The 22686-nt window shown below is 40.5% G+C and overlaps 1 protein-coding gene and 1 long non-coding RNA gene across 2 annotated transcripts in view; one reads left to right on the top strand and one right to left on the bottom strand.

Moving 5' to 3' along the window:
- The first annotated feature begins 43 nt into the window (after positions 1–43).
- Positions 44–21409, top strand: LOC125126314 (uncharacterized). Its single transcript, XR_007134592.1, has 3 exons — positions 44–369; positions 2656–2773; positions 21020–21409. It is a non-coding gene; the product is annotated as an uncharacterized LOC125126314 (long non-coding RNA).
- Positions 20654–22686, bottom strand: part of SLC22A4 (solute carrier family 22 member 4) — a 43966-nt gene continuing 41933 nt past the window's right edge. The window contains exon 10 of the mRNA XM_047778585.1: positions 20654–21027. Within this exon, the coding sequence (XP_047634541.1) occupies positions 20952–21027 (76 nt within the window). The 3' untranslated portion in view covers positions 20654–20951. The remainder of the gene's footprint in view (positions 21028–22686) is intronic.

Genomic DNA, 22686 nt, shown 5'->3' with positions numbered 1-22686 from the left:
AACGGGGGCGGGGCCACACGTGATGACTGTGGCAGGGCCCGGGCCGCCCGACGCGCGCACAGTCTCGGGCCGAGCCGCGGTCCCGGCGTGGACGGGTCAGGGCGGACCCTAGTAGGCCCGGAGTTACAGCCAAAGGAGCTTTGGCTCCGCTGAGGGAGGCAGCAAGACCTGGGGCCTGGGAGGCGTCTGAGACCCAGCTCGTTGGCCCAGCCCGGAGCCGGGCAAGAGCCAGAGTGGGCCAGGCGGCGGAAGGCTGGAGTAGCACAAATTCCGCCCGCCCCCTACCCCTCTTTACGGAGGTCTGAAGGCGGACTGGGACTAGCCCACGGTCGCACTGCTAGTTTACTGCCTTTGACACCGCTCATCTTGGTAAGAGTGAGAAGGGTTATGTTGAAACCGGAACCGTTGATTACTCGCATGGAGAGACTGGAAGCAATGACTTCTAACCCAAATGCCCTTTCCATTTTGGTCGCGAACAAGCCCTTTTGTTGTCCTTTAACTTGTTCAAACCAATGTAAAATTTTAACTTCAGGATTATTGACGATCCCAGCCTAGGATTAAGTATTTCCCTTAGATTAGTTATTTCTCCACAGAGTTAAGAGTTGAAGGGTTATAGGGGGAAAAAAAAAGTAACTAGGTGATTCTCAAGCTTCACTGTCCCATAGAATATAAAGTGTTTTAGTGGTCATATTAGTAAAGGTGCCGCATTTAGTAAACAAAAGTATAAGACAACTAGTGAAAATTTGAATTTCTGATAAACAACGGATTATTTTATAGTGATAAAATATATGCAGGGAACATATGCAGTTCAAATGTATTGTGTAGGGCAGCCCTACATAATAAAGTCAAAAGAAATGAGTGAAATTAATTTTAATATGTTAATTTATATGTTCATAAATTATCATTTCATCATGTAATATAGAAATTACTGAAATGTTTTATATTCTTATGTTAATAAACCATCGATCTTATATTTAAAGAATTTTCATACTAAATCTTAAGAATCCACTGTGTATTTTATAGCACATTTCAATTCAGATTAGCCATACTTTAAGAGCTTAGTGGCCACATGTAGCTTGTGAGCTCTCTTATTGGACAACACTGTTCTAAGGCCTTTAAGAATTAGGGTTGCTAAATTTAGCATTGGAGGATTTTCCTTTTTATAGTAAGAGTGGCTCCTTTTTATAATAATAGTCTTCTAAATGTACACTTTTAAGTGTAATCTGTTAGGTAAACTAATATTTTCTACTTTGAAAATAGAGAATGGGAAGCTAAGCTTACCAGCATGTTTTACACAAGGAAATATAAACATTTCCATAAAGTATGATAGATTTTTAAAAAATTATGCTAAAATTCCTAACACAAGTCTTAGTCCTTTCATTTATACTTACTGTCCAATATTCCTGCCTCCTGAAGATTCCTGGCTAGGCCTTCAGTAATATACTTAATCCTTTCTAACATTTTATCTCAAGTAATTGTCCTTTACTGGAACTAACTGGAAAGGAAAACCAAGCTTCTTGAAAGTAAACATTTTTCTTGTATCGACTCTCAAAATTGTTTTAATATTTCAAAATAAATGAAAACTTTGAGAAGAATGCTGGCCTGTGTCCAGACCAAACACGGTGAAAAAGTCTTACTTTAAGAAATACCAGTTGGGCATCCAAAAACACTCCTTGGAAACAATTCAGTAGGCTACCAAAGAAGTTGCAGATCTTGAAAGCAAACCACTTGCCCTCACACACAAAGCCAAAAGCAACCCAGGGCCTCGCCTTCTGCTTCTTGGCGGGGCAGATATTTCTATCTAAATGTTGTTATTATTTAAATTGCATCTTGTAAAGGAGAGATTGAACTCAGAATCTGAGAGAATCAGTTACATGAGGCCCTTTAAAACCCTCGAGATTCCAAATTAGGATGTTCCTATTTTATAAATAAGAGAAAATAAGACTGATTTATATGGCAGATAGCAGATTCAAGGTTAGAACTATAGATCAAATGGATTAAAATATTAACACGTAGTAGCTTGTCTGCAAGATAACACCCAGTGATCCCTGCCTTCTGGTACTGTGTAAGGAAATGGAGTCGGTATTGCTGAGAGAGCTTTAAAAAATGGAGCCAGAGGCCATTAAAGAACTATGACTTATGGAAGTCTCAGTCTGATGGAATCTGACCTTTTGACCTGATGAAGTCATCCAGAACACCTACCACAAACTCAAGCTACTTATTGGGACCCTTGCCCTAAATTAACTTGTGATAGTCTATCTACTTGTCAGACTCCTACCCTAAATCAACTCATGATGTCTTAAGGGCAATTATTTTCTGACTTGCATCAGAATCAATCACAGTTCTTGCCAGGTAACTTTTAACAATCTCCATGGCCTTTTGTCTTTATAAGCTCTTGAGTCTTTCTCTTCCATGGAATGCTTTTTGGGGTTACACAAGTCTGTGTCTCCCAAGTTGCACTTCTTAAGACTCCAGGTAAGCTCTTCTAACTTGTATCCTCCTGGATTTTTTTCTTTTTCCTTTCCTTGTGAAGGCTCCTCCCACTTTGTACCAGGATTGTTTTATGTGACCAACATCATATAGCACAAGTGATGTTTCATCACTTCCGTGATTTTAAAGGACTTGGATGTCCTTTTTCTCTGTCTCTTTCTGTAGGAGAAGCAAGCCACCTGCCATGTTGTAACCAGCCCTTTGAGAGTCCCAGGTAATGGCAAGATTGCTGCCAGTAGCCAGTGAACAACTGAGGCATTCTGACCATGATGTGAGTGAGCTTGTAAGTAGCAACTTCAGCATCAGTTGAATCTTGAGATGACTGTAGCCCTAGCTTGAGTGCAACCTCATGAGACACTTTGAGTCAAAACCACCAATTAAGTGGCTCCCAGATTCCTAACCCTCATCAGTAGTGAGAGATAAATGTTCATTTATAAGCTGCTAATTTGGGAGTGATTTGTTATACAGCAATGTATAACTAATTCACAGATTATTAAACAATATGTTGAATTGAGGTACAGGAGAATAAATGTCTGTGCCTCCTTGATTTGTTTTACCTGCTATTCAACAGAAAAAAGTTTTACAGGTAAACCTTATAATTACTTCCTTGTCAAGACACAGCTTAGGGTATTGGTTAAAAGCATTGTTTCTTTATAAAGATTGGTCATCAATGGCAGACTCCTTCAAGTTCTATCTTGGCAAGTTTTTAAAGCTTTCCAAGCTTCTATATCCTGGATGATGGTGCTTAGCTCTGTGCCTAGCACACATCAAATGCAAAATAAATATTAGCCATAATTAACCGTTTTATTTTGATTACTGACTCTAAAGAAGCACCTTTGGACATGGATGTAGGTTCTGTGGAATGAAGCAGTCAGCTCTTACTTGCCAAAGGAGGAGGAAGCCTCCAAAGAAAGAACTTTGAGGAAAGAAGGGATAGAGTGTCCAGGCTTTGTCCAATATTAGACCTTTCTATTCAGAATGGAGGATGATTCCGAGGGTGGGTCCAGCCTCTGCTGGTGATCCCATAGATTGTATACAGATTTTATAGAAAGGGCATCTTGAGTAAAATCTGAAATAGCTCTTTTTGCCAAGATATTTTAGAGACATTGTTTGCCTTGTCCTTAGAACATCAGAGTATAGTCCAAAAGAAAAAACAGAGTATAGTCCAAAAGAAAAAACAGCCACCTCATCAGATAGCGTCACAAGTGGTACATCACCATCCATGTGTATCAGCATTTGGGGCACAGTATAGAGCAGCTGCAGCTAAGCTTGGCATAGCAGGACTTCACTTGTCAGTTGATTTATAGCATTTCCGTACTGTCTTCCAGGTGTCCAGTGCAGATACATCTAAAAAAAAAAAAAAGAAAAGAAAAAGACATAAAAGTCTTATTAATGAGCCCAACTGTGGTCAGAGGTTTGGCTTTGGAGGAGTTTGGGATTGCACAAATAGAAGGGTCAGAGAAATCATGTACTGTCATACAATCCTGATTTTTTTTTTCTTTTTGGTCTTTAAGGGCCGCACCCGCAGCATATGGAGGTTCCCAGGCTAGGGATCTAATTGGAGCTGTAGCTGCCGGCGTACACCACAGCCACAGCAACACCAGATCCAAGCTGAGTCTGCGACCTATGCCACAGCTCATAGCAACACCTGATCCTTAACCCACTGAGCAAGGCCAGGGATCGAACCCGCAACCTCATGGTTCCTAGTTGTATTTGCTTCCATTGCGCCACGACAGAAACTCCCGATCCTGCATTCTAATGCTAGTCTATTTTGGCCTGGACAGATAGGTTAACTAATCTTGAAGACAATGGGCCTCGAAACATTTTGCAGACTAGAGAATTAAGTAATCAAATATTTTGAAAAAAAAATTTTTTTAACTTTTTTTTTTGTCTTTTTGCTATTTATTGGGCTGCTCCTGCGGCATATGGAGGTTCCCAGGCTAGGGGTCGAATCGGAGCTGTAGCCACCGGCCTACGCCAGAGCCACAGCAACGTGGGATCCAAGCCGCGCCTGCAACCTACACCACAGCTCACAGCAACGCTGGATCATTAACCCACTGAGCAAGGGCGGGGACCAAACCCGCAACCTCCTAGTCGGATTCGTTAACCACTGCGCCACGATGGGAACTCCTGAAAAATTTTTTAAAGACATAGCTGTTCAGACTTTTCCTTTGAACGTGTGTCATTTCCAATGTGAAAATGTACAATTTGGCTTCAGGAGGCATATGCGAGTTTTAAAATTCCACATAAATAATTACTCATAGCCACAAACGAGTGTGATAGTGTTATCTAGTTATCACACGAGCATGTGATGATCATTCTAGAATAGATGGAAAAGACATTGGTGACAGCTAAAGTTAGAAATACAAGTTTTCCCCAAAGGCTTTTATGTATATATAAAAGGAAAATTGGGTCATTAATATTATTTGCTTCTTTGTTCATTCAGCAAATATTTGAATACGTTGTTATGTGCCCAGCCCCATCCTGGGTTCTGGGAATTGAGAAAGAAACAAGGTATCAGTTCTCAGGGAGCTCGCATTTTAGTTGGGGGATGGTGGAGCTTCAATGAACTTGTGAAAATAAATATGGATTTCCAATAGTGGTAAGTGTCAAGTAGAGATAAAAGAGCATAGTGGTGTCAAGAATGACGGTCAGTGGGTGGCTACTTTAGATTGAGTGGTGAATGAATAGTTTTCTAAGAAGATGATAGCTGAGCTGAAATGGAGGTGAGAAAGAACCTATCCTGTGAGGAGCTGGGAAGACAGTGTTCCAAGCAGAGGAGCAGCAAGTGCAAAGGCTGTGAGGTGAGGACGTGCCCTCGGGGTGTTCAAGCAACAGAAGGAAGACCCGCATGCCTGGAACATAGTAGTCAAAGTGAATAGTGGTGAGACATAAGGTCAGAGACCTTGGCAAGAGGTCACGTTAAATGGAGACCAGATCATCTAGTGCCTTGTAGCCAGTGACAGGGAGTTTGAATTTTATCCTTGGTACATTGAGAAACCATCAGTCTTTTTAAGCAGAGGAAGGATAAGGTGTGATTTCTATCATAAAAAGACTACTCTGGCTGCCGGGTGGTGAATAGACTATAGAAGACAAGAGCCTAGGAGGGCCTGGAGTAGAGTGGTATCTGTGAAAGACATAAATGGGTGAATTCAGGATGTATTTTGGAAGCAAAAGGTAACATGACTTAGTATTGGATATGGGCATGAGAGAAGAAATTAATAATGACTCCTGGATTTTTGGCTTAAGCAACATGGTGCAAGTTTTTGGAATGAGGAAATTGGGTGGGGTGGAGGGTTTGGGAAATTAAGAGTTTTACTGTATTTTAATACAGATTTTTTTTATTGTGGTAGATAGAATACACGTAACATAAAGTGTATCATCTTCCTCATCTTAACTATTTTTTGTTTGTTTTTTTAGAGCCACACTCATGGAATATGGAAGTTCCCAGGGAAAGGGTGGAATCAGAGCTGCAGCTACTAGCCACCACCACTGCTCACGGCAATGCTGGATCCTTAACCCACTGAGCGGGGGTCAGGGATTGAACCCACATCCTCATGGATACTCGTCATATTCATTACCACTGAGCCACAATAGGAACTCATGTTAACTATTTCTAAGAGTATAGTTCAGTGCTATTAAGTAAGATCCCGTTGTTAAACAGCCATCACCATCATCCATCTTTGGAACTCTTTTCATCTTGCAAACCTGAAACTCTGTGTCTTTTAAACACTAACTCCCCACTTCTCCTAGCCCCTAGCAATCACCCTTCTACTTTCGGTCTTTCTGAATTTGACTGTTATATATACCTCATATAAATGGAATCATACAGGATTTGTCCTTTTGTGGCTTCTTATTTCAGTAAGTGTAATGTCCTCAAGGTTGAGCTGTGCTGCAGCATGTGTCAGAATTTTCTTCCTTTTTAAGGCTGAATAATACTCTACTGCGTGTATAAATAATATTCCACTATTTGTTTTTTCCATTCATCTGTCAGTGGTCACTTGGGCTGCTTTCATCTTTTGGCTATTGTGAATAATATGAACATAAGTGTATAAATATCTCTTCAAGTCCCCGTTTTCAGTTCTTTTGGGTATATACCTAGAAATGGAATTGCTGGATTAAATGGTAACTGTATTTTTGAATTTTTTTTTTGGCCATGCCTTTTGTATGCAAAAGTTCTCAAGACCAGGGATTGAACCTGAGCCACTGAAGTGACCTGAACTATAGAAGTGACAGTGATGGATCCTTAACCCACCAGGCCACCAGGGAACTCCATATTTGAAATTTTGCGAAGAACCACCATACTTTTCCATAGGACTGCACCATTTTACATTTCTACCAACAGTGCACAAAGTTTCCAGTTTTCTCCATATCCTCACCAATACTTGTTACTTTCTCTCTCTTTTTTTTGCCTTTTTTTTTTTTTGCTTTTTAGGGCCATATGGAGGTTCCCAGGCTAGGGGTCCAATCGGAGCTATAGGTGCCAGCCTACACCACAGCCACAGCAGTGCCAGATCTGAGCCGTGTCTATGACCTACACCACAGCTCACAGCAACACCGAATCCTTAACCCACTGAGCAAGGCCAGGGATCGAACCCGCAACCTCATGGTTCCTAGTCCAATTCGTTTTCGCTGTGCCACAACGGGGGAACTCCTCTCTTTTTTTAACAGCAGCCATCGTAATGGGTGTGAAGTGGTACCTCATTGTGGTTTTGATTTGTACGTATTTCCCTGATGATTAGTGAGGTTGAACGTTATTTCATGTGCTTATTGGTCATTCATATATTTCTTTGAATATTTTATTCAAGTCCTTGGCTCATTTTAATTGGGTTGTTTGGATTTTTGTTGTTGAATTGTAGGAATTGTTTTTATGTTCTGGATATTAACCCCTTATCAGATATTTGGTTTCCAAATACCTTCTACCATTCCAGGGGTTGCCTTTTTACTCTTTTGATCATATCCTTTCAGGCACAGAAGTTTTAAGTTTTGGTATAGTTCAGTTTTTATCAATTTTTTCTTTTGCTTTCTGAACAAAAATGTTTTGTTTTAAATATAAAACTAAAATGATACTTAAATATATTAATTTTTAAAACTTGTATTTCAATAAACGTTTGGAGATGGTTGGATATATGAGCCTGTAGGTGATAGGAGAGATCAGAATGAGAAATAAAGTAGAATATTACCCACATATGGATGATAATATAACCACAGGTCTGAATGAGATCACCTACGAGAGAAGATACGTTAAGAACACATAGGTCTTCTACAGGATACAGTCATATTGGAGTAAAATTCCATAGGGAAAGATCAGAAGGCTATGACTGAGTTAAATTAGGATAATGTAAGTTACTGAAGATCTTAATCTTCTGAACTAGATGCCAGGTTAGGGTGGAAATTAGAAATTCCTGGGAAAGTGTCAATCCTTTCTGCTATTGTATTATAATAATAATAAGCTAACAAAAGCCCAAGGCCTCATTAAGTCGTCAAATCTGCTCTTACTGTCCTCACTTTACAGATAAAGAAACGGAAGAAGTTAGGTCATCTAACCTGTTGCTTGAATTAGTATGTGACAGGGCCAAATTAAAATTCTGGCCTCAAGCTTACACTATTAATTATTAATCTCATTATTCTGAAAAATGAAATCTAGCCCTCAGCCCTTACCAACTGACTGCATTCTATCTCCTCAAGCTTACACTATTAATTATTAATCTCATTATTCTGAAAAATGAAATCTAGCCCTCAGCCCTTACCAACTGACTGCATTCTATCTCCATAGGTTTCATATCACCATAGTCACATGTTTGTGGTGGTGAACAATCCAAGAAAGATGGTGCTGATCCTGCCACCTTAGTTAAACTGATCAGCAGTTTCTTCTTTTGAATGCTCTGGATCTTAACACTGTGCCAGGTTCTCATACACCAGATGAAGAGGAAAAAGGTAGATGAACACAGCATACAAGGATCAACAGAAATTGTCATGTTTTTATTCTCTTTCATCTTTTTTTTCAGCTGCACCTGCAGTATATGGCAGTTCCCAAGCTAAGGGTTGAATTGAAGCTGCAGCTGCCAGCCTATACCACAGCCACAGCAATGCCAGATTCGGGCTGCATCTGTGACTTACGCTGCAGCTTGCAGCAATGCCAGATCCTTAACCCACTGAGCAAGGCCAGGGACCGAACCCACATCCTCAGGGACACTATGTCCACATACTCAGAGATACTATTTCGGGTTCTTAACCCACTGAGCTGCAACAGGAACTCCCTTCTGTTTCATCTTGATATTTAGTCCTTTGCTTCAATCTCAGTTCCTCCATGGTCTTGTCATTCTCCTCACCTGTACTGCAAAGCCCCAGATCCAACCATTTGTGCATTTCACTCCTACTCTGGGACACTGGAGAAGATTGTAGAATCATGTGAGTTGATATCTCTGCAGACTTACCTTTTCTTTTTTTTTTTTTTTTGTCTTTTTGCTATTTCTTGGGCCGCTCCCGAGGCGTATGGAGGTTCCCAGGCTAGGGGTCGAATCGGAACTGTAGCCACCGGCCTACGCCAGAGCCACAGCAACGCGGGATCTGAGCCGCGTCTGCAACCTACACCGCAGCTCACGGCAACGCTGGATCGTTAACCCACTGAGCAAGGGCAGGGACCGAACCCACAACCTCATGGTTCCTAGTCGGATTTGTTAACCACTGCGCCACGACGGGAACTCCCAGACTTACCTTTTCAGTAGTGGCTGGACTTTCACCCTACTTGCCACTCTCTGAAACAGCATGTTCTTTCAACTCATCAGTGATTCCCTTTCTTGTCCGTATCTCAGTTCAGCAGCAGGTTGAGAGCAAAGAGTAAAATGGCTTGATTTATCTTGGATTTAGATTTTGCAGGATTAGTAAACAAAAGGACCAAGGCAGTAAGTAGTGTGAGCGAATTGAGGGGGATCATGAGGTATAACCTGGAAGGGATGGGAAAGGGTGTTAAAGTCAGAACTAGGAGTTAGTTCCCTTCACGACTCAGCAGAAACGAATCTGACTGGCAGCCAGGAGGATGCAGGTTGGATCCCTGGTCTTGCTCAGTGGGTTAAGGAGCCAGCGTTGCCTCGAGCTGTGGTGTAGGTCACAGATACAGCTTGGATCCTGAGTTGCTATGGCTGTGGTGTAGGCCGGCAGCTACAGCTCCGACTCGCCTCCTAGCCTGGGAACCTCCAAGTGCCACAGATGCAGCCCTAAAAAGATAAATAAATACATAAAAAAGTCAGAACTAAAATAAGAGGAGTGTGAGGAAACTAGGAGTTCCTGCTGTGGTGTACTGGGATCAGCCCCGTCTCTGGACCACCAGGACACAGGTTCAATCCCTGGCCTGGCACAGTGGCGTTGCCACAGTTGGAAGGTAGGTCACAACTGTGGCTCGGATCTGATCCCTGGCCCAGGAACTTCATTATGCCACGGGGTGACCAAAACTGGAAAAAAAAAAAAAATGTTTCGAGGAAAATAAAAGGTCCTGGAATGAGGTGGAGTTGTTGTGACTGATGTTGGGGCCCAGGATGTGTCCTTGGCAGGGAGGGATTAAAGTGCTGGTAAAGGTCAAATACTATGAGGGTGAAGTGTAGGATTACTCACCTTCTGAGCCCAGAAGTCAATACCTCAGGCCAGGTTCTAGAGAGCTCATGGAAGGTAGATAAGCAGCTGGCAGATTGTTGGTAACAGAAGCAGGAAAGGCACAGTGCAAGGCTTGAAGGAGACATTTTATATAAGTGAAGGTGAAGGAGTTATGGTGGGGAATGAGGAAAACCCTGAGACCTTACCTGGCTCTGAAGTTCATAGAAAGTGGAAAAGGAAGAGCCTCCATTTGAGAGACAGGACCGCAGGGAAAGTGGGGCTCTCAGAGGGTGGGGAGTGGGAGCCTGATCTCTGTCTAGACAGGGCACTGGAGTGAGCAACCAGGGATATTCTTGAGGGAGGAGAGTTGTTTATCCACAATGGAATGGGGGTTTCGGAGGACGCAGTAGCAGGGAAGGAAACAGTGGGGGGCTAGGAAGGGACTAGATAAGGATTAAGTTTGCAGTGTTGGAGAGAGATGGTTTCAGGGTTTTCAAAATCAGGCTTCACATGTTTCCCTGCCAACGCAGAGGCACTGGGTGATAGTTCACATCCTCATAATTTTTACAACCCATTCAGTCGTCTGTTAAATATAACCCTCTGGGTTAAGGTAATTCGCCACAGCAGAGCAGGTTGGACTTGGTCTAGATCAGGGTAGAGGTGACTGCTGCTCAAACAGAGTGAGGAAAGATTCAGATACTCAGGTCTTGAATGGGAAAAAATGACTTTGACCTGGGTTCCAGCTCCAAAGCTCAGCTCCGAGTCGGGGCACTGGGCTGGTTGCTGAGGCCACAAAGATAGGAGTTTATAACCTGGCTAGACTGAATCCATGGAGAGCTCGGATTTTACATTCTTCTTGTTCATCTTTACTTCCTGGGACCTTGCACTTTATAATCATATGGAAGTTAACAAATAAAACTTGCGTTGAGTTGATACTCAGTAAAATAATACGTTTTTAACTCATATTTTTAAATAATGAGTATCAATAAAAGTTAGTGCAATCTGTTAACTTCTATATGATTATAAAAATAATGTATGTTATTTGCAAAACAAAGCATGGAAAAATACAGAAAAGAAACCAAAAAATGAACTTGAATGTGCAAGTATGAGTGTGCAAATAACTCTTTGAGATCCTGTTTTGAACTATTTTGGATATATATTCAGATGTGATATCATATGGTACCACTAGATCACATGGTGATTCTATTTTTTTAATTTTTTAAGGAACCTCTGTTTTTCTTACTGGCTGCACCATTTTATATTCTCATCAATAAATAGTACACAAGGATTCCAATTTCTCCACATCCTTGCCGACACATGTTTTTTGTTCTTTTGATAGCAGCCATCCTATTGAGTGTGAGGTGGCATCTCATTGTGGTTTTGATTTGCATTTTTTTAATGATTAGTGATGTTGAGCATCATTTCCTATGTTTGCTGGTAATTTGTGTATCTGCTTTGGAGAATTGCCTATTCAAACCCTTTGCCCATTTTTTAAATCAGGATTTGTTTTTTGTTGCTGAGTTGTAGAAGTTCCTTTTATATTCTAGATGTTAACCCTTTGTCAGATATATAATTTACAAATATTTTCTCTCATTCTATAGGTTACCTTTTTGTTTGGGTGTTTCCTTTGACACTCATGGGTTTTTTAGTTTGATGTAGTCCCATTTGTCAATTTTTCCTTTTGTTGTCAGTATTTTGGTGTCATGGTCAAGAAACCATTCCCAAATTCAACATCCTGAAGCTTTTTTTTCTACAAATTTTATAGTTTTAGGTCTTACACTTAGGTCTTTAACCTGTTTGAGATATTTTTTTGTATATTGTATAAGGTTTGGGTCCAACTTCATTCTTTTGCATGTGTTTGATATCCAGTTTTAACAAAATCATTTGTCGAAGAGATTGTCTTTTCCTGATTTTGTAGTCTTGACATGCTTGTCAAAAATCATTTGGCCATATATGCAAGGGTTTATTTCTGGGCTCTCTATTCTGTTCCATTGGTCCATATATCTTACTTTCCACCAGTACCACACTGTCTTGATTACTGTTGCTTTATAGTATATTTTGAACCCAGGAAGTGAGAGGCCTTCAACTGTGTTCTTCTTTTTCAAGTTTGTTTTGGCTACTCAGGGTTCCTTGATATTCCATTTGAATTTTAGGTTGGTTTTTCCTAGTTCTGCAAAAATGCCATTGGGATTTTGATAGAAATTGCATTGAATATGTAGATCAGTTTGCTTTAGTATGGACATTTTAATGATATTTGATAGCATTAAATGTATAAGCATGGGATGTCTTTTCATTTATTTGTATTATTTTTTATTTCTTTTAGCAATGTTTAGTATTTTCGGTGCATAAGTTTTTCACCTCCTTTGTTAGGCCACACATAATTTTTAAGACTGCAGATGATATTGTGAGAAACATCTATATGCATAAATATTTCATATATCTCTGGTTATTTCCTAGTTGTAGAGTTATTACATCAAAGAATAATCCAAGGAGTTCCTGTCATGGCTCAGTGGTAATGAACCCGACTATTATCCTTGAGGACATGGGTTTGATCCCTGGCCTCGCTCAGTGGGTTAAGGATCCAGCATTGCTGTGAGGTGTGATGTAAGTTGCAGACACGGCTCAGACCCTGCGTTGCTGGGGCTGTGGCGTAGGCTGGCAGCTGCAGCTCGGATTTGACCCCTAGCCTGGGAAGTTCCATATGCCAAGGGTGTGAACCTAAAAAGACACACACATACACACACACACACACACACACAAATCCAATCATGTTAAGGCCCTAGAAACACTTTGCCATTTTTTTTCTAAAAAAATATGAAGTTCCTATTGTGGCTCAGTGGGTTGGTTAAGAACCTAGCATAGTGTCTGTGAGGATGCGGGTTCCATCCTTTGCTTTGCTCAGTGGGTTAAGGACCCGGCATGTCACCAGCTTTGGCGTAGGTTGCAGATGAAGCTCAGTTCCTGCGTTGCTGTGGCTGTGGTGTAGGCCGGTTGCTGCAGTTCTGGTTCAACCCATGGCCTGGGAACTTCATATGCCATAGGTGGGGCCCTAAAAAAAAGAAAGAAAAAGAAAAAAGAAACCAGTTTACATTTCCACCAGAAAAATATGAGAGCCTCCCTTGTCATACATGATAATGAATATCATGTCATTTTGTAATTTTTATTAATATGTTACATGGAAAATAACATCACATTCTCACTACAGTTAATATTCTTTTAATTGTTTATGAAGCAAGAACACTTTTTTTGCTATGTTTATTGGCTGACCAATATCTTCTTATTTGAAAACTAACAATTTCTTTTGCCCATTTAACCATAATAATGATAATAATTCCTTCACGTTTTCAACGAATATTTATTGAGAGCCTGCTATTCGCCAAGCACTGTTTTAAGTGCTGAGAAGACAGAAGTGATCCTCATGGAATATAAGCCCCATGAGGATAGAGAAGAACACAAAATGAAGAAGTAAATTAGTTAGGATGTCAGAGAGTGGTAACTCTGGAGAAAAGTGAAGCAGGGATGCGTAAGATTAGGCAAAGAGAGAACAGGATACAACTTTAAGTAGGGTCCTCAAGGAAGGATTTACTAATCAGCTGCCATTTGAGCAAAGACATAAAAGTAAGGGAGCCAGCCACGCAGATAAATGGGAAAAGCACTCCCAGGAAGAGGGAACATGCTGGTTCTCTCTAGCATGTTCAAAGGAGAACAAGGCCTTGGTAGCCCGAATAGGACAATCATGGCGGGAGTAATAGGAGATGAAGTCAGAGAGCTAAAGGGTGGGGCACATAGAGTAGGGCCCTGGGGGACCATGTACAATTTACCATCCAAATTGGGGCATTTTTAGAGTGAAAAGGAGGTGTTACTGATAATTACACTAGGCCTGTAGATAGAAGCTACAACTGTCCTGGTAAAACTCAGATATGGGGTCATTCTACTTAGAGGCCATTGTAAATACTTGGGGTTTCTTTTTTCTCTTTTTATGGCTGCACCTGAGGCATATGGAGGTTCCCACGCTAGAGGTCAAATCAGAACTGCAGCTGCTGGCCTACACCACAGCCACAGCAACACCAGGTCCGAGCAGCATCTGTGACCCAAACTACAGCTTGCAGCAATGCCAGATCCTTAACCCATTGAGCAAGGCCAGGGATGGAACCCGCATCCTCACAGACACCATGTTGGGTTCTTCACCTGCTAAGCCACAATGGGAACTCCAATACTTTGGCTTTTTAAAACTCTGACCGAGATGGGAATCTATCGAAAGATTTGGAGCAGAAAAGTGAAATGATCTCATTTAGGTAACTCATACCGCCAGGCTGAGAATAGATCGAGGGAGGGAAGGAGCAGCATTAAGGAGGAAGGACTGGTTAGGAAGCTACCAGACTCTAGATCCTAGGTATGTTGAAATTATGACCAAAGATATTGACCGTTTGGATATGGGGTATCAGAAAAAGAGCAGTTGGAAAAATGAATTTGCCTCTTACTGAGATATGGAAGACTTCAGAAAAAGCAGACTTGGGGCCAGGTGGAAGGGGAACTAAGAGCACAGACTAAATTTGGATGTGTTACGTTTGAGATACCCAGTAGCTAGCTAAGTGAGGGTATTGAGTTGGTATGTGCACCTGGGTTTAAGCTCTTTCTGTATCTGGTTGTTGTTAATATAGAAAAAACATGTAAAATCATAAGACTGGGTTTAAAGAAAAGGAAGAGGACCAAGACTCAGCTCTGAGCCCTCTCATGGTTAGCTCTGGAGGAGATAAGAAAGGACCAGCAAAGGAAATTATGAAGGATCAGTCAACAAAGTAAGAGGAAAACCGAGCAAGTGTGGTGTCCCAGGAAGCATTTCAAGGAAAGAGAAATCAGTTTGTCTCGTGCCTTGAGAGGGCAGGTGAGATGAGGACTATGAGTTGACCATTGAGTTCAGAAACATGCAGGTCACTGGGGACCTTGATAAAAGCTGCTCTGGTGAAGAGGTGGAGGCTAAAACTCAACTATAGTGGGCTCAAGAGAAAAGCAGAAGGAAAAACAATTGGAAGTAGCAAATATAGAGTCATCATTAGGGGAATTTTGCTGTCAAGGGATAAGGAGAGGTGGGGCAGTAGCTGAAGGCAGAAGTGGGGTCAAAGGAGAGCTTTTTCATCATTGTGGAAATAACAGCATGTTTGCACGCTCACTGAGAAAGATCTAGTAGAGAGAGAAGACTGATCATGGGGTAAACAGTCAGGGGAATTAATTGCTGGAAATGTCCTTGAGTAGGTAAGGGGGCAGGAGCACCAAGTTCAGAGATGCAAGAACACACACATGAGAGAAAGAGAGCGAGGGGAAGTTTCTCCTATTTCTTCAATTTTCTAAATGAAATAGGAAACAAAGGCACAGCTGAGGGTGAGCGTCGGGGAGGAGATATTAGAGAGCTGAGGAGAAAGGTCACTGAGGATGGAGAACAGACCAGGGCAGTGGAACATGACTGTCAGTCAGCAATAACGTTCCTCTTGGTGACTGTTCATTAATTTTAAATGAAACAAGTCAGCATGTTCACATATTTTTTCTAGCTATGTCTAGCTCTGCAAGTGCTGGTGGATTTAACCAGTTTGCCCAAAGAGTAAGGTGGATGAAGAAAGGGGCAAGGAAGTTGATTATAATGATTAACTGTTGAGTTCAGTGAGATGTGAGATAGAAGAAAACATTTATGTCTTCTAGGCACGGTGCTAAATACATGCCTTATCTTGTGTACACCCTACAATCGTCTCATAGAACTGCTCAGCCTCCTTTTACAGAGGAAGAGGCTGAGATTTGGGAAAAATCAGGCATATCTCTGAGATATTATGGATCCAGTTCTAGACCATTGCAGTAAAGTGAATATCACAATAAAGTGAGTCACATGATTTTTTTTTGTTTCCTAGTGCATATAAAAATTATGTTTACATTATACTGCAGTCTGTTAAGTGTGCAATAGCATCGAATCTTAACAGAAAACCAATGTACAAACCTTAATTTAAAAATACTTTATTACTAAAAAAGGCTAACTACCCTCTGAAAATGTGAGGTTGCTATAAACCTTTAATTTGTAAAAAAACCCAAACAAACCACGTTATCAGTGAAGCACAATCAAGCAAAGCACAATAAAACAAGGTATGCCTGTATAACTTGTTCAAGGCTATACAGCTGATAAATGACAGACCCAGGATTAGGCCCAGGAACACTGGTCTCCAATGATGAACTTAACCTTCTTACTATTTGCTTTAACTAGAGTCTTAGCTGGTGTTTTAAAATTGATGCACAAATGAAAGGAAACTTTGTCCAATATATTTTTATTATTTTTCCAAGTTGTGTTAATTTAAGATTTTTGGATGTATAGAAATTTAGCAAAATCTTATTTATTTTACCTTTAATTCCCTATCCATCCTGAGATTAAATAATCACCTATATTTTCTCTAAGCTTAGTTATTTATTACTTTTGAATCTTTAATCCATTCAGAATTAATTTGGTGTGTTTTATGTTGAGATGTTGTTTTTTTCCTAGCTTGTCAATTGTCCCAGCACTAGTTTTGAGTAGTTTATCCTTTTTTTGATCATTTGTAATGTACTTTTATCATATGCCAAATTTTATAAACTTCTGGACTACCTATTTATCTTTCTTTTTTTTTCAGTCTGTGAGGGAATATTTTATCTTACCATTCTTCTTTTCCAAAAATTTCTTAGTCTTGTGTATTTGTTCTTTCATATGCTCTTTATAATTATTTTTTAATTTCTTAAAATGTCTCATTGAAGTATTAATTTTAATAATACTAAAATAATGAATTAATTTGGTAAGAATCACAGGTTCACAGTATTCATTCTACACATTTAAGGGCATGACACCTCTATTCAAGTCTTAGTAAAATAGAATAACTTATTCACTTAGGTTTTATACATTTTAAAAGATATTATTTCTAGGTATTTTATGTTCTTATGACTATTAGGAACGGAACTTTTTTTTCCTGTGTATTTTCTAGCTGACTATTTCTAATACATAAAAAGTTGGTGATTTAGAAACATATATGCCTCCACTTAAACTGAAATTTCTAAGTATAAGAATTTTTGGTTAATTCTCTTGGATTTTGAAAATGGGATATCATTATATGCTCCTTGAAATGTTGATAATTTTGTCTATTTTCTAATAGTTTTACTTCTTATATTTTATACCATGACTATAATTACCAAAACCTATCCAAAAATGTCAAAAAGGTGCTAAAACATGTATGCATAAAATTACTGTTAATGGGATGCCTCCCCAGTGTTTTACTCAAACATATGGCGTAATATTGCCCAACAGTCTGAGAATGATACTCATAAGCAAGTTCAGGTAGTTGCCTTATAGACCTAATTTTAAAAGTAGTTTTTAAAAATCAGGAATATATCTTGAATTTAATCAAATACTATTTTGGCATATATTGATCTACTCAGTCTTTGAACTACCAAGGAAATAATCATTTGTGTACTTGTTGCCTTGTTATAAAGAGATTTTTTTTTAAAAAGTCACCTCTTATTATTATAAAATATGAAGCACTCATACAAACAGCAATAAAAGGCAATAATCACATCCTTTTTATATTTAGAAATCACTTTAAGGGCCTTTTATACTTAGGTGTTTAAAAATTCAAATGTCTATGTTTCAAACATAACATTTTCACCAAGAAAGAGTTACAAAGTATTTTAATTAAAATGAATATCTGGGAGTTCCTGTTGTGGCTCAGGGGTTAAGGACCTGCTCTCCCTGAGGGTGCGGGTTGTATCCCTGACCTTGCTCAGTGGGTTAAGGATCCGGTGTTGCCACAAGCCGAGGTGCAGGTCACAGGTGCAGTTTAGATTCCATGCTGCTGTGGCTATGGTATAGGCCTCAGCTGCAGCCCTGATTTGATCCAGCCCTGGAACTTCCACATGCAACAGGTACAGCTGTAAAAAGAGAGAGAGAGAGAAAAAAAAAAAGAATATCTCTAAAATGCCTGTTATGTGCAAGAAAGCACTTCTGCTAAGCAGCACCACAAAGGATAAAAAGATAAGCAAGGTGAGGTCCCTGGCCTCCCAGAGGCTTATGGACTTGTAGTGGGGTGGGGAGGCAAGCAGATAAGAGCCTGATTAAATGAAGATGACAAATACCAGAAGAGCACAGTGGAGTGAACTGTCATTGCTGCTGCGAAGGAAGTTCAAGGAATGCTTCTTGGGAGGCAGCAGGACCTGCTTTGTGCAGGCCAGGCAGCCAGTGTCTGGCAGGGTAGGTGGAAAGGTCATCCAGACAGGCTGCATCCGTGGGGGAGATGAAAGCACTGGGTGGATAAAACTGTGCATATGAGTCTCCAGTGACAAAGCATCAACTATTCTAAGATAGTCTAGGGGTTTTAAAGTAACCAAAAATGGGATCGGTGTCAGTCCGATATAAAATGTGTGCTAGAAAGAAATATGGCAATATAAAAAAAATTCTGAGTTAATCAGAAAAATTCAAGATAACGATCTTGAAGTAATGAAGATTGCTTACCAAGATATCACACCACATTTTCCTTTAAAAACATTTAGGGAGTTCGTGGAGCAGTGGTTAACGAATCCGACTAGGAACCATGATGTTGCGGGTTCAATCCCTGGCCTTGCTTGTTCAGTGGGTTAAGGATCTGGTGTTGCCGTGAGCTGTGGTGTACGTTGCAGACACGGCTTTGATCCCGTGTTGCTGTGGCTGTGATGTAGGCCGGCGGCTACAGCTCTGATTAGACCCCTAGCCTGGGAATCTCCATATGCGCAGGAAGAGGCCCTAGAAAAGACAAAAAAAAAAGAAAGAAAGAAAAACATTTATATAGTAAATATTTACATTTGGGGATAATTAATTTTAGATGATGCCACCAAGCAGCATATTAAAAACCAGTAGCCCAATGGCTACCTATTCTACATATGCACTGTCATGCTGGATGTGTTAAAGGGTCGGTAGCTTGTCACCATGCTGCTCCCAGAGAAGCTGCTGTTGGCGGAAGCATGCTGCTCAGGTCTCTGGGAGGAACTTCTTGCTATGTCATCATCCCAGCGTGCCTAAAACATGAGGAGGCATAGAGCTGACACTTATCTTCTGATCTTATGCAAATACATTATCCTATTAGTGGCATTTACCTTTTTAAATTCTATTTTATTTAAAAAATTTTTTTGTCTTTTTAGGGTCGCACCCTAGGCACATGGAGGTCCCCAGACGAGTGGTTGAATCAGAACTGTAGCCGCTGGTCTACACCACAGCCACAGCAACTCCAGATCCATGCTGAGTCTTCAACCTACACCACAGCTCACGGCAATGCCACATCCTTAACCCACTGAGTGAGGCCAGGGATCAAACCTGTGACCTCATGGATACTAGTCAGATTCATTTCCGCTGAGCCATGATGGGAACTCCCTGGCATTTACCTTTTATGCTCATTTATAGAGCTGAGATTCTGCTATTGCTGACTGATGTACCCCTGGTTAGAGAAGACAGAACTGCATACCATGTTTAGGAAGATATATATTAATGGGAAGAACCTTTTTTTTTTTTTTTGTCTTTTGTCTTTTGTCTTTTTAGGGCCGCACCCGTGGCATATGGAGGTTCCCAGGCTAGGGGTCTATGGGAGCTGTAGCTGCCGGCCTACACCACAGCTCACGGCAACACCAGATCCTTAACCCACTGAGCAAGGCCAAGGATCGAACCCGCAACCTCATGGTTCCTAGTCAGATTCGTTTCCTCTGTGCCATGACAGGAACTCCAGGAAGAACTATTTTAAAATCCTCTCCAGACTGTTGGCTTGAAACACCTTCTTCCTGAATGCTGACCCCTCTTGTCTGTGAGGCACACAAACCACCTCTACCAATCTTACTGGCTTGTGGTTCCTGATTCTGTTTACCAGTAAAATCTCTCTTAAGCCAGTCTAAGCAAAGAGCACAAGTGTGGCCCCTTCAATAGGCTGTGAGCCAAAGCTGCTGAAATTGTAGCTAAGAACTGCCTTAGTGCCCTTTTCAAAGGCCAAGAGACCATATGGACCAGGCCACTTGATCTCTTGCTGTATTTCACTTGTAAAATGCTATTAATATCTGCATCAGTTCCTCTCAAAGGAATGAATAAAATTTTCTGGATAGGAATAGTACATATAATCGTTTGGTTATAGCAATATGAGTTCACTTCAAAATCTATTGTAGGGGTTCCTGTCGTGGCTCAAATGGTTAACGAATCCGACTAAGAACCATGAGGTTGCGGGTTTGATCCCTGGCCTTGCTCGGTGGGTTAAGCATCCGGCATTGTCATGAGCTGTGGTGTAGGTTGCAGACACAGCTTTGATCCCACGTTGTTGTGGCTGTGGCGTAGGCCAGCAGCTACAGCTCTGATTAGACCCCTAGCCTGGGAATCTCCATATGCTGCAGGTGAGGCCATAGAAAAGACAAAAAAAAAAAAACCAAAAAACCAAAAAACAAAAACTATTGTAAATTTTGAATGTGCTGGTTCACTTACACACACACATACACACACACACATATGGCACATGTTGCCACCTGATAGTTGTGTTAATACAATGATATTTTTAAAATGTGGATAGTATTTGTATTTTGAGATGAGTGTTAATCTTTGTATGGATTTACCAATCCTTGACCAACACATTTTCAAAAATTCTTACAAATTAATTCATATGAAAGACTCTATAAATGGTTTGTTTTGTCAACTAAGGAGCTTATCTGGAAGAGTCACCCCAAGTTTGCTGTATGATAAGCACTTCTCCATAGCAAGGTCCATTTTAGCGTTAATCCTTACAGTGAGTCCCTTTCAGCGGGAAAGGCTTTAGTTTCTTCGTAGTCTTATGGGTCTGTTTTTCAGTTCACCAGATAAGGTGGAAATTTTATCAGAATGAAGTTATTAGCACTTTGGGACTTTCTTCTTTTTCCATTGAATCTTTTGTTCTTTTCCCAGATCTGAACCTGAAAATAAGATAAATGCTGAAGAAAATTAAACATTCAAGGCTCCGCTCCTCAGAATGCCAAAATGACACTGAAAAACATTTCTCCAGTCTTTGAACAGGTAATTATTTTAGCTCTAATAAGAATCTCATTAGTCTAGAACCAGTAGTCTGTGATTTACAGTTTTTCTGAGGAGAACACAGAGTGCTTAGCATGAAGTTCCTGGCAAGTTAAAGCTGATACTGAAGTGCTTATGTCATTAGAAGAAACAACATTGAAAGTGGGCACCTTTGGACAAGATGGTAGAGCAGGAGGACTTGAGCTCACTTCCTCTCACGAAAACAAAATCACAACCAACTGCTGACCAACCATAAAAAGTGGGTACCTTTGGCTATGCATGTTCAGTCTGGGGTCAGAATCCATTCATATACAGACTTATTTTTATCACGGCCAGGCACTAAAAAACACTTTCTAGTATATAACTCCCACAAAAGCCATATGAACTATTACCATATAAAAGATGGGAATACTGAAGTTTAGTGAAAAGTAAGAAAATTGCCCAAATTTATGCAGCAGATGTGGGATTTGAGGTTAGGCGCTCACTCTAGAATCTAAACTTTTCCTATCATACCACTCATCTTTGAAATGTTCACCAATCTGTGATGTCATAGAAAGATATTTGATTTTTGTCCTGATTCCTGATATGAAGCTCCTAAATCCCTTGAAATTTTCTAAGTGGCAAGGGTAATAGGAGTCTTACTTCTTATTTAATGAGGCAACTCTTGACAGGTCCCTCCATAGCCTCAAAGATGGAGACTGATTGGCAGAAGGACCAAGCCTTGAGTAGAAGCCTGGATCTTTGGCCTACCCTCCAACCTCCAGGGAAGGGAGAGGGCCTGAGGTTAAACAATAATTGATCATGCAACGAAAACTCCATAAAAACACTAGGGATTGGAGCTTCTGAATTGGCAGACAAATTGATGTGCCAAGATGGGTAACATACCTCAACTCCACAGGGACAAAGGCTTCTGTGCTCTCGACCCTTCTGGACTTCACACTGTGTCATTTACATTGCTTATAACAAACCAGTGCTAGTAAGTAAATAGGTTTTCCTGAGTTCTGTGAGTCTTTCTAGTTCCTGAAGGTGAGGAGGAAAGTTGTGGAAACACCATACTTTGTAGCCAAGTTGGACATGTTGGACATGTGTCAATGGCATATTGATTATTTGGAATTGAAGTTGCTTGTGAAGTAGCTGATGCAAAAGGAAACTGACCTTACGAGAGCAGAAATTAAATCCTTCATGCGAAAGGTATACCTCTGCCTCTGGAGGTAGAAGGACCCCCTTAGTATTAGAGGTAGGGAATTCAGGGCTGGACCAAGAAATCTGTATAAACAAACCTTGCTGCCACTTTACTAATTTACTACCCAAGCCCAGACTTTGCTTAAATTCCTTACTAATTAAGCACCTAAACTGAAGTTTGTCAAGTCCTCTCAAATTTATTTTTTCTTTGTCTAAAAAGTGTAAAAACCACCTGCTTTGGCCATTTCTTGGGGCCTATTTCTGAGAGATCTCTGTGTGCATGAATTAAAATTTGTTTATTTTTCGCCTGTTAATTTGACTTGTGTCAATTTTATTATTCAGTCATAAGAATTCCAAGGGGTAGAGGGGTAAATTTCCCC

Source organism: Phacochoerus africanus, chromosome 4 (assembly GCF_016906955.1).
Source record: "Phacochoerus africanus isolate WHEZ1 chromosome 4, ROS_Pafr_v1, whole genome shotgun sequence".
NCBI classification, from domain to species: domain Eukaryota; kingdom Metazoa; phylum Chordata; class Mammalia; order Artiodactyla; family Suidae; genus Phacochoerus; species Phacochoerus africanus.
Note: the sequence above shows the minus strand (reverse complement) of the source record. Positions and strands in the feature narration are given on the sequence as shown.